Here is a 13429-nt window from a genome sequence, read left to right as displayed (position 1 = left end):
AAGAAGAAGAAGAATACTATGGTAACATACCTAAATTGACTATATTAGCTTTCAATCGTAGGTATATAGTGTTTTACAGTTATTAAACTAATTATAGAATTAATATGCACTATAACATTATTATTTTTTATTATCGTTTTAGTTTCATAGCAGCTATTATTAATTTAAAAAAAAAACTTTTTTATAAATTCTACATTTCATTGTTGAAATCACTTTTTTGAGTAATACACGAACATACAATTTATTATTTCAACGATCATGTGTGAATTCATAATATTTATAATTATATAAAAGACACATCTATAATAATAATTATAATAATTTATTTCATTAACTTTAATATTGTAATATTTGTTTTAATTACGTACTGGTTTGGTTTGTCTAAATATTGGAAGGGTTGTTTGTTTTTAGTTGTGTACAGAAAATATCAATAAAAATATTACATCGATTGACTTTGGAGTCATATTCTTCGAAATGTATTTATTTATGCGAATAGTGTAATAACATCATGTCTATATTGTTTGGTAAGTTTAGATATGATTAAAACAGTGTATTTCGTGCTGGAAAAACTTTTTATCACTTATTGTTTATTTGATTATCATTTTGTTTTTAAAGTTACATAATATTATAAGTCATACTCATACGGCATATACATACTGTTCGCTCCTAGCACATATATATATATTACGTCTGCAATGTTGAACTTATATATTATGATGTATATACAATATATACAAGAAATAGTATCTGTTCCTTATCGTTTATAATGTTACAATTTTGAGTATTATATTATAATGCTACGTCTTATATGGGGTTGGCGTGGAAAATGGTTTAATATAATAATAATTCATGTTTAAGATATTATGTCTCGATATGAAATTTTAGTAAAACGAATTTAATAATATTATAGTTTGTAATATATTGCATTTCAGTGACATAATACAAACGTGATCCTAAACTCGAGGGAGTTCGCTCAAGAGTGCTGACCCGGTGTGCCAGGAAAACGTCTCGGGACGTCCAAAGTCACTGTGTTCCAATATTTTCGTATAAATTAATTAAAATATAATTACGGTGAACAATGTCACGGTCGTTTACGGTGCATGAGGAGGATGTATCTATACTTACAAGACGTGTTGATATCGATGTGAAAAGAAGTATGACAAATCGAAACGATCGTATAATAATAATTGTAACTTACCAGTGTGCATGCCGATACGCAACTTGAGTTGATCGTCTGGTCTGTGTTTGATGGTGAAACTGTGAACGGCTGATCGCAGAGCGAGTGACATTCGGGCTATCTCGCGGGCGTGTAAGTTTCCGTTGCGAACCGGAAGTCCGGACACGACCATGTACGCGTCACCGATGGTTTCTACCTGCATTTGAAAAGAAAAAAAACACTCAAAATATGATATTGATGTTTTCGTAATAAATTTATAATTTTTGAGCTTGCCTTGTACACGTCGAAATTCTCTATTATAGAATCGAAACACGTGTAAAGATCGTTGAGCAGATCTACCACTTGGAGTGGAGTGCTCTCGGCGCTCAGAGACGTGAAACCTACGATGTCGCTGAAGTAAATTGTCACGTTGTCATAAGTTTCAGCCACCACTGATTGTCCCAAAATCAACTGACTAGCAACAGACCTATATTGTAAAAAAAAAAAAATGCATAAAATTGTTTTTAATTCATCAATTAATTAAAGAATTGAAAAAAAAACATCATTCATATTTGTTCATATAATTGATTCGAAATCATTTTTCAACAAAATCTCTTGAAATTATCACTTTTTGATGTAAAACATTCGTAGATGAATCATAAGGATCGATAAGATATATTTTATTTCTGTATATTGTCTCTAGTACTAGTACTATTTTTTCCATTCATATTAGAATTACTCATGGAAAACCCATTCTCAAATTATTATTCTAGAAAAAATTTCTTCACGTTATAGGTATTGTTTTAATATTTGTTCATAGTTGTGATTTAAAAATTCATTGATTCGTCAACTATATTTTAACGATGAAATGCATTCCGAAGAATTTTAAAATAATTGCAAATACTTTATGTTCAAGTTTTAATTATTTAATAAAACTATAGAAGTAATGGCTTCAAATTACAGGTGATGGGCATACATTTACAATAGGTACAAATATCTAATTTTAACTTAATTTGACTTGGTTTATTTTGGCTTATAATAATTTTTAATTACATTATATAGGAAATATGTATATTTACAATATTGTTATATCATAATAATAGTATATACTTTGAAATCAATAGCAATGAAAATAGTTATTGTTTCACTATTATTCATAATATTGAATAAGTAACGGCGCCATAGCTTGATTAAAGAATAAAATAAAATTGATAGCCTGCCGCTCGAGAGCAGAGACGACATTAAATCAATTTTGAAATAAAAAATCCTAAAGGGGAAGGACGCTAATATACGTATTTTATATTATGAGGTAAATTTGAAATATTATTATTTTACTGTCATGAATATTGTCAATGTGAAGTCTTTCACTGATTATAGCTCCACCATGCACCCATGAAATTTCGATTTTATATCTTACAAATAAACTTTTTACCAAGTAGGTATCCTCGTTATGAGTGTATTTAATTGTTTATAAGTTTAAAATAACAATTGTTATTCGAAAAAAGCCTTAAATGATAATCATATAATATAGGTATGCGTGAAAATAATAATGAAATGTACATAAGTTAATTCACAAAAGTTAAAGAAGTTTCCATTTCTAGTGCTATTATAGTAACAATGTATATTATATGGTTTGCAGTTTATTAAGCATATAATATTTATTAATGATCATATTTCAAAATGTTGACAGATAGATCATATGTGAAAAGATAAAATTATAAAATATATTATGAGGGAAAACTTATTATGTGCTTGTTAATAACCCGTAACCGTGATGGAAAGATTTGTAGTACTTAATTAAGATTACCTAATAAATCTTTTTAATTTAAAAAAAATTAAACTTTTATGTTGAATAATAATGAAAATCATAATGTAAATTAAAATTAATTTAATTTAATGAATTGTTGATAGTATTTAATGACAATTAATGTGATAAGTGATAAGGATAATATATCATCGTGATAAAGGTGGATATCGCAATGAAGACAAATCAAAGCTTTTAAAATACTGTCAGCAATTTATTATTTTATATAGTAGGTAAAAATGAAAAATAATAGTTACCCGTTTTAAAATCCATTAAAATAATCATTTTAATACAATATTAAAGATTGCAGTGCGTAATAATAATACGTAGTGAAATATTGACAAATATAATGCAAGACTGGTAGATTAAAACATAATTATTTTCTATGGATTAGGTTAGGTATAAAAATTTGTATATTAAACCAAAATAATGGGCAAAATTATTGCGATCAATAACTTTTTTCATGTACACAGACATATATATATATATATATATTATATATAGTATATTTATTGTTTTTTAAAGGAAATCTGAATTTGATTTATTATCCTGCACCTCTGTGAACATTTTTTCAAATACCTATCCCATTGGTCCATAAAAACAAAAATAATGGATTGAAATTTACATTGTTTAGGTCAAGGTTTTTCATCGTTATGACTTACAAAAAAATTTTTAAAAGTATATTTTTTACACGCGTGTTATTGCCAAATCGACGCTTTATGTCATTGTTATGTCTTATCGTATATTTATATATAAGTACTGGAGTTGTAAATGGCTTTAGACATTTCATTAGCAATTTATATATTATAAGACAAAAGTTGCAAATAAATATCATGGTACGTCGCATTATATTAACTACCTACCTAAATGCTCGCCTTTACTGCCATCATGTTATATAGACCAATATGCAATATGCTTTTAGGTACATTTTATTTCTTCCAACCGGGTTTTAAAAATGCATACAATAATTGAAACACAAAACAAAAAGTAATATAACATAATATAAGTACTATCGCAAGGTGATTGTGTACTCGTTTCGATTCGCGTAATTCGGCGCAAGACTGAGGTGCGTATTGCGTTATAGCGTTTCTATAACACATCTGAGAGGAATGATAAATCGTCATCGCACTCGGAAAACGATTCGGAGCGAAGATCGGTTTAATGTTTACTATACATTATTTATGTCGTTTTTCAAATTTCAAGTGTTCATAAAAATAAATTGTGAATAACGATTAAGGACCGCTGTAAAACCCGAATAGCTTCTGTATAATATGTGCTACACGCTCGGCATCTGAAATGCAATTAATTTAATGCTTACTCAATTTATTAGACAGTACGTCATAATATATATATTATAATTCGCGGTAAAAATATAAAGTAAAACAAAATAGTTATGATTAAAAAATGAAAAAAAAAATGTAATCTCACAAATGTTTGCTGTTTGGTAAATAATAAGTTACATAATAATATACAAACAGGAATCTTATTACGATATTGTAATATTAAATTATAATTTGCTTTGTAATATTATTTTATTGTATATTGGATTTACGTAATGGATAAATGTATACAGGTATCTACCACGGTATCCGTAACAAAAACTTTCGGAATAACATGATATTGTTGTAACTTTTGGGGCGGTTTGTTTAAGTTTCAACAGTAAATATCAATTTTAATAAAAGTTGTTGTGTAGAACGTAGGTACGAAAAAGAAAATTGCTACACGCAGAATCTGAAACTCGAATTTAAGAAACGTTATTCGCATGTCCTTCGGCTCTATAAATACGTTGTGCAGTTGCGTTTATGTATATATATATTTTTTATATATGTCAATGCTCTGTATTTGTGTTGTATTGTCGAAAGTATTGACTTATTTTACGATTTAAAATTTTAATGTTTCACTGAGCTAAAAGTATAGCAATATTATGTTGAATTATTTATCAATAATGTCTTAACAGTTTGTATTTAATTGACGAATAAATATTTGAACGTCGTTGTTTTAACTCTGTTTTAATACTCAACTCTATATTATTATAGCGTCAAGATATGTTAATTTTTTACAAACCACATTCTAATTGCTGGATAATATTATTTAGGGCAGGGGCGCCATTTCAGTTTTTTTTAAGGTGTGCAAACAATTGAAGAGGCCAATTTTTTCCCACCTCCAGGCCAATCGTTTAAAAAACGTTTCTAGTGTTTTCAGTTTTTCATTACAGATTCATTACAGTATCAAAAACATACTTAATAAAAACATATTTTTATAGTTAATTCATTACATTTTACCGTTCATACATTCTGTGTATATACTGTATATAGTGTATAGTAAAGATATTTTTAGATAGAGTTACACTGAGTGTACGTAGCGGCCGGCGTTGCTAGTTCCCGGATGGGTGATCAACCGGGATTTTTAGCAACGATTCCTTGCCACACATTCAACCGTTCCTCTCTCTACTAACAACCTAAAAACAAACAAAACAGCTAATGGCCTAAGATTCCGGGCTCAAGCTCAATAAAAAATAAAAAATAAAAATAAAAATATTATTTAAAGTGCGGGAAAAATTAAATAATAATTATTATTATAGATGGACCATAGAAAGTTATGTCGGGTTTAATAAATGGTCGTATAGTTAAAATAATTAACGGCACTCATTATAACCTACTCTTTTTCATTTTGGCAAAATATTCCAAATCAATAGACATCTTTAGCGAAACGTCGTTTCACAGCATAAATATGTGAATTTGAGCATTGTATTATTAGGTCGATAAATTTAAATAAATAACTTCAATTCGAATTCTTTGAATGAACTATTTGAAACTCTAAAGAAATCAAAACGCTTTTACTTTTCAACATTATCGAGTAACTTCAATAGTATATTTATTTATTTTATAATTGGATCTATAAGAATTTAAATGTTTAACTATAATTATTACCATTTCCATGGTAGAATTATCATTATTTTAGTTTTTAAATATTTTTACTCTTGGCTTAACAAAAATAAAAAATACAGATACAAGTACCTATTATAATATTCGTCAAATATTATGTAGAATTATTGTACTTCCCTTTTTTTAGTAAGTTGATTTTATGAGACGAGACATTTATTTACTAGAACTCAATTTTTAATAAGCCGCGAAAGTACTTCGAGTAAAATGTTATCGTAGTGTGAAAATGTTCGTAATTCTTATTTTTAGCAGTAAAAATACATCTGATCGAACAATAAAGTTTCAAGTACACACCTATCATTATAATATTTTTCATTAGGAAAATGTTTTCTACACAAACGTAGACTCGCATTAAAAATACGGTGGGCAGAAGTACTTATTGCGATTTCGATTATTTGACACGGACAACCGTAACGAATCGTCGTAATCTATTGTCTCAGTGTTTTCCGATACGCCGTAAACGATTGTTGTCGAGATAATAATATACCTAGATACATATTGTATACCTTATAGAATGGCGGCCGCCCAAGTCACATCGCGCTCTTTGTCCTACAGGGAATATTGAATGATGTCGTAGATCTCCGCTGTCACGACGAGGAAAGCTCCTGTATCGTTTATAACTATATTTTCCCCGGACGTCAAAATTCTCCGGACCTGGCGGAGGAAATATTCACCGGAACGGGTACGGAATTTGTCCTTTATTTGTGTTTATTTTTTGTTTTCTTTTGTTCTGCGCGCACGCGAATTAACTCGTCAAATCTTCAGCGGTAGGCGGTGGCTCGTGATTCGGACTAATCGAGCTTCCGAAAACCCCACGTACCGACGCACGTCATCAATCATTTCATTATTATATTGCGTACAAAAGTTTCATTTAAAAATCGTATACGCACTCTCCGACCCGAATAGAAGCGTACTACACCTGTATTATAGAATAATATACAAAATTATATATTATTATATTCTTGGGGGTTAATGACGCGCGAGAGATTGTCTCTCAATACAACAGCGACGCGAGAATATACCGTAGGCAGGAACGCAACGATGGTCTATATATTATTATGATATTGTGTTATTTTCGTACTTGTTTGGTGCCAGTCGAAGATCAGATTGATTGCCGAATCGCCTGATACAATATCATGTTATAGTTTTATATATATTTTTTCTTTACATTGTTAAATATTTATTTATATTTGAAAACGGACGTCGACGAGTTTAATCGATACGGTTTTTATACGTTTAACATTTTGTATAAGACACGCATTAAAATTAATTGACCATACATAAAACACGTCTTAGGAACGATATTATATGATTGATGGGTATTCGGTGGCCTGCGATTGAAACGTTCTATATTAGTATTGGGGGTGTGCGATCACTGTAAAACGGCTTAAAGGAATATATTCTGGCCGGGAAAAATGTTACAAAGGCTGGAACCCTATAATGTTCACTCTATAATATATAGAGTCTATGTAAACAGTAAGGCAGGAGGGATATTAACTCGGCCATTAATATTAATGATGCTAATACTAATTTCACGCTATTGCTATACTTTTATGTATTGCACTAACAATGGTGATGATCACATTAGTGCGACGATCGACCGCAATGTCTATACCGAATACTCTTATTAGGTACTTATTTTTTATTGATCATTAAGCATCGTGGCTCCCGGTGATTTTAGTATAATATTTCGTATCATACACATCGTATATTTTTTTTCAGACATGTTTATATTATTTTCGTTTATCGTTATACAAGTTAGTTTATTTTTTTTTTAAATGATTCGATATTTTTTTTATTGCCATAGCTGGGTCTTGGAGACCCGGAGTTGAGTACACACTTTTTACGACGTCTATGTCACTGGTGCATTATCCTGTATTGAGTTAGGATGTGTTTTACTATCGCGTGAATATTACAACAGACTCTATGTTTTCTGTTATATCGAACATGACGTATATAAATAATTTCCTTTTTCACGGTTTTTATTTGCTTTGGTAATTTTAAAGTTTTCATCAGTACATAAATTATATATTGCCCTCGTTTCTCCGTTCGATTTGTAGTACAGACAAGTATTCGATAATTGCCAGAAACTTAATGTTAAAGACGTCGGTTAAACCGACGTCAGTGATAGTCACTAATGAGTAATGGGTACGTTCTGTTCGTAGTCGGTACAATAAAGTTAGCACGTCATTATGTCGATATCTTAGTTACAAGAATACTAACAATTGAGATAAAAATAAAAATAACAAAATCATCAGTACTAAAACTTAGTCAGATAATATTATGACCCAAAAAACACGATATTGAACTTTCTATAGGTAGACAACCCATTAGTAAAACTAGTTTGCCTCATTTTCATTTTACAAATATAAAAAAATATAAAAATGTTTTTGACTGCGATGGTTGTTGTGTTTGGGACATAACAATTCATTGACTAGGTTTTTGACGGATTTATTAATGAACGCGTAGATACTAATAATATACCATCGGTAAAAAGTGATTTTATTAATCTTAAATTATTGATGAGTGAAAGTATTTTTAGCCTATATGTAGAATTCTGGAGTATTTAGGACTGCATGATTAGCCGAGCTTAAAGGAAGAAAATGCAACCACGATTGTGTTTTATAACAATATGTTTAATCTATTTTCATAATTATTTGCCAAGTAATTAGATAGGATTTTTTTTCTCGACTTATACTTGCAACAAGATTTGGATTTAATTACAGTATTTCCGACGCCAAGTTTGGTACAAAAATCTTAGATAAATTGTATGGTTTTTGTCGTCTCAAAAATAAAAAAAAAACTTTATGGGATATTTAATATATTATCATAAATTATTTTCGCAAGTTAATTTGGCGTAGTATACAAAAATCTGAAATACGCAAATACGACAAAGTGAATAATAATGAGTGTATGTTTTTATTTTCCTAGATCAAATAAATTTAGTATATTTTAATCTGGAAATTATATAGATTGAATAGTTTTATAAAAAGAAATAATGCTGTGTACAAACATATAACTCGTATCATACAAGTTGCATGCTGTCTTTTAGAGTAGTTATAACACTTTTTTTCGTTCGCAATCATTAAAAATTATTATTACACAGAGTCTATTCTTAATTTTCGCGATAGATAAAAATAATAATAAGATCGTCCAGATGGTTTTGTTGATGTGAGAGAATAAAACTCAATCAACGCGGTAATAATATAGTTGCTATAATAAATAATTTTAAAACATTTTAAATCGCTTACAAAATAATAAATGAACCTGTTACGAACTTACGTATTATGCGGTTTTTCATCATCCAGTTTTAAGTGTGGACTTTTATCCAATGACCATCACCGCATCGAACGGCCGCGCTGACACTCCATTTAGTTTTTAAATTATTTCGAGAAACTGTTATTACTTTGTAGAGCTAAAAAATTCCTTCCTATTTTTATACACTTTATTGAGTAAGTCCACGGTTATCACGATTATAGACGGACAGACATTATTATACGATTAATTATTTGAGTTATTAGCCATCAAAGGTTATTGTTAATTACTAACTTGACTCGAATCGACTTTACCTACCTACTAATTACTATTTCGAGGATAGGTTATAATATGTGATTTATCGGAGAACAATGATTTATTAAACATTTTAGCTATAAAAGTTACGATAGTATCGGTATAATATAATATAATGCTGTAGTGTGAGACTATGGCAGCCTTACGACAAGACTTGTATCATATTATTTATAGTTATTAGTTAAATTACTCTCCTTGTGCAGGTCTATACCTACGTTAATTGAACTGCATATGGCGGTTGTTTCGACATTCCCAAATTGTGATCAGTTTTGTTTGATGTCTCAATATTTCGGAAACAAAATTGCTACTGTTTTATAAATCTTAAATAAAAATCGTAAATTTAATAGGTATGATGTAATTATATATTTATGTTTACTGCCTTTGTATAATAATAATTTATCCATACCATTAGTTTAATAAAATACAATTTTTGCCTAAATTAAAAAAATATAATTTTCATTTAACAAATTGGAGTTTTAATATAAAGTTCTATATTTTTATATATTATAATGTATTGTTAAATGGATACTATAAACCATTTTAGGTAGATATTTAAACACCTTTTTAACTATTTAGACATTTTAATGAAATAAGTATAATAACATTTTTAAAAATATCTTTATAAACTGAAAAAACTTTTTAAAATTCTATAAAATATAAGTTTTTAATGCTATTAGCCACATAACATAATTATGTTAAGCTTCCTTGCTTTTACACATTTATAATAAAGGTTTAGCTTAAAACATTTTAAAAAAATCAGCTTATAAACCGAAAAAAATGCCAAAGTACTACAATCGTCTTTATAGTTTTGGACTATTGAAAGACACAGATATTTGTATTTAGATACTTGTAGCTGAACAATGGGTAAACATTAGTATTATAATATTATTATTATTGTGAGTGATTAGTATAATATTGAGATTTTGTGCTCGAGTAAAATAAAAAATCGTTAGTCAACGGAAGTAATAGAATATCTGAAATAGGTTGTTACACATTGTGACGTCAGTAAATACGATTCGTATTACATCAGTAGTAGAACACGACTAATTATTACAATATTGAATATACGGACATGGACATGACCTATGACCCCTTGCAATATTCATGCTTTTATAAAAACGAAACTAAAAAACTTGGGTTTTGGTACAAGCGTATTACATTACAAATTCATTCGAAATTCAAGATACATAATTGTAATAAAAAGTCAAAACTATTACGTTTGGTGGTTAACTTTCAGTGGAAATTCGGTATCGATCGTTTCTCGCCTAGTTCTGTAAGAATTACTTATACTTTATTTGAACTCTAAAAACATAGTATGCTCATTAAACATTTAACGACAGTTCTCAAATGAAGTAAGTCTTAAAAGTAAATTCTTATTGCATGTACCCGTTTTTTAAATTTATTATAACTTTTTTAATCATATAATGTACGTATTCGTTGTTATATAATATATACAATAATAATAAAAATGCGTTTCGCACGACTGTTGGAAAAATGCAATTAATGTGTACTTACTTTGGAAGCAATTGATACAGTAGTTCTTCGCATTTTCTTTTTTCTTCCAAATAGTCTGCAGTCCTTTCTTCGACCAACGCTTCTAGATTGTTGGCATACTGCTCCATGCGAGATAACAAGTTGTCAAGAATATTGTTGCTTTCGTAGTCCCTAAAAAAATAATAATAATAATAATAGTCATATTAAAATAACTTTAGACTTATTAGTACCTATTGTGCAGGTACTTATATCTAAAATCAGTCATATAGCTTAAAATGGAAATAATAATATATATTGATATCATTAATATATAATTATTGGTACCTAAGCAAAAGCAGTCCAATAATTTGACAGCTTAATTATAATATTATCAAGTAGTATACAAATGTGATACTTTAAACATTGAAATAAGGTGCAATATATTCGTTCAAATATTATATTAACATTCATATCAAATAATATAAATACAATAATTGAAATAGCAGTTGCCAGCAGTACCTAATGTTTCTGTGTAGATTTACAAATCGTTAACTATTATATTAGGGATTTATTTATGGTAGGTAGGCAGTTGCAACCATACGACAGATAATATGAACGACATTTTTTTATATTAATATATTTTTAGATTTCGCATAATGGTTATTGGTAATATTTTGTTGAGTACCTACATAATATAATATATTTCCAACGTAAATCGCTAGTCTAAGAATTTCATTTAGGTGGGATTTTTATTTGATGCAAAGATGAATTTAAAGGTTTTAACATTCAAAACGAATGTACGTATTCATGGAAATAACTACGTTAGAAACAAAAAATATTTTTTCCGACGTATAAAATGATTAGGTACCTACTTACCTACTTATTTACGTTCATTTTCAGACTATGTTTTTGAACGTAGTCAATTTATTTTTAAATGTATTCAAGTAATGCACTATTTTCATGTGCTCAGTTGATTAAATAAATATTATTTATTATGTATTATTGTATACTTCGGGATCATTTTCTGAGGGAAAACTTAATACATTTCTATATTTCAGTTATGGTATTATAATAACATTTTATAATATATGTATAAAAAAAGAGAATAAGTGGAAGTACATAAGTATTACTAAGTTTAAAAGATGTGACTAGCCAAAAAAATTACAAATTCCAGATTTAATTTTTTTCCACGGTGACATTGATGACATTGGTGACAAATTAAATTTATTGACTTAATTTACTTTTAAATGTATTGATAATATTATCGATTCATGAAACTCGCGGCTTGAAGTAAATTGAAAATATTATAACAAATTATGTATTTTCATAATATAAAAAATGTTGTTGTTGAACAAAATAACTTGCAGTTGGATTCGTTGAATTTAATAAATGATTAATGATCAAGACTGAACGCTAATAAATAAAAATATTTTGTAGTTCTTTTAAAACTTTAATTCATAGGTACATGTTTTTATATAAAGCGCACCATTGAAGTTGAACGTCATTAAATAGTGTGATGCCTGAGTGATCGAACTGGAATATTTATTTCCTCGAGCATTTCAAGTTTATGTTATTTTAATGTAATCCAATAGGCACACGAAGTTATTTTATGAAAAGTAGCAATACATGCGTAGTTGATATTTTAATTACGGTTTCGGTCGATAAATTCGGGTTCGTGTAAAAAATTGAAATATATTTTTTCCCCACATTTCCATATTCATTTTCAGACCCACTCCGTCAGCAATTTATTCTAAAACTTAGAACCTATGACTTTGCATTTTCAATTATTCAATTTGTTTCTATAAAATATATAACGTGGCTATTATGTTATTTACTTTTGAAAAATTCCGATTCCCCCACCTCATGTAGACCGATCGTTTGAGTTAAAAATCTCGCAGTCTCTTATCGCTAACCTGTCCGAGTCATGTACGCCGTACGTGACTTTTAGAGGGGTTCAGCAGCCCTCCGAAAAATGGACACAGTGGTGCATAAAAAAATAAACCAGCCTTTCCGCCAAAAACCGTGGTAATTTGTTCACCCCACCGTGGTTATAGTAATATATTTATCTACAAAAACGCCGGAAAATCCACTATCGCGTTTCCGCTCGCAGCAGATTTTTATTTCTGTACCCAGAACCAAGTGCTGAATGATATTATCGCGTCAAAGACCAAAGACGAATGCCGTTAAACAGTTACCATACGGAGGTTCCGACCATAATAATTATACATTAGGTAGTAACTATTAATAATATTGTATTCGTCGGACGTCGTTTGTATAACAGTCAGTCTCTGACAATGTGGTATGGTCATGGTACTATTGTTCGATTTATGACGTTAGCCGATGGGAACTTATATGGTCACTAATATGGTACACTAATCACGAGATCCAAGTGAAAACTGCCTCGCCAGAGATTTGAGTAGCCTCTGATGTACCTACCTACTCACGTCCGTAAATAATGTATTTTGTAATAAGTTGTAGGATATA

At 29.1% G+C, this 13429-nt stretch overlaps 1 protein-coding gene across 2 annotated transcripts in view; it reads right to left on the bottom strand.

Moving 5' to 3' along the window:
• LOC100166215 (atrial natriuretic peptide receptor 1) overlaps window positions 1-13429 on the bottom strand; it is a 141051-nt gene that overhangs the window by 17393 nt on the left and 110229 nt on the right. For both annotated transcript variants that reach the window (XM_029487357.1, XM_029487356.1), the window contains exons 3-5: window positions 10988-11137; window positions 1451-1643; window positions 1199-1373 (exon numbers count right to left, since the gene is read on the bottom strand). In XM_029487357.1, coding sequence (XP_029343217.1) covers window positions 1199-1373; window positions 1451-1643; window positions 10988-11137 — 518 coding nt within the window. The remainder of the gene's footprint in view (window positions 1-1198; window positions 1374-1450; window positions 1644-10987; window positions 11138-13429) is intronic.

The sequence above is a fragment of the Acyrthosiphon pisum genome, chromosome A1 (assembly GCF_005508785.2).
Source record: "Acyrthosiphon pisum isolate AL4f chromosome A1, pea_aphid_22Mar2018_4r6ur, whole genome shotgun sequence".
NCBI lineage: Eukaryota > Metazoa > Arthropoda > Insecta > Hemiptera > Aphididae > Acyrthosiphon > Acyrthosiphon pisum.
The sequence above is the reverse complement of the archived record's forward strand: the minus strand, read 5'-3'. Positions and strand labels throughout refer to the sequence as shown.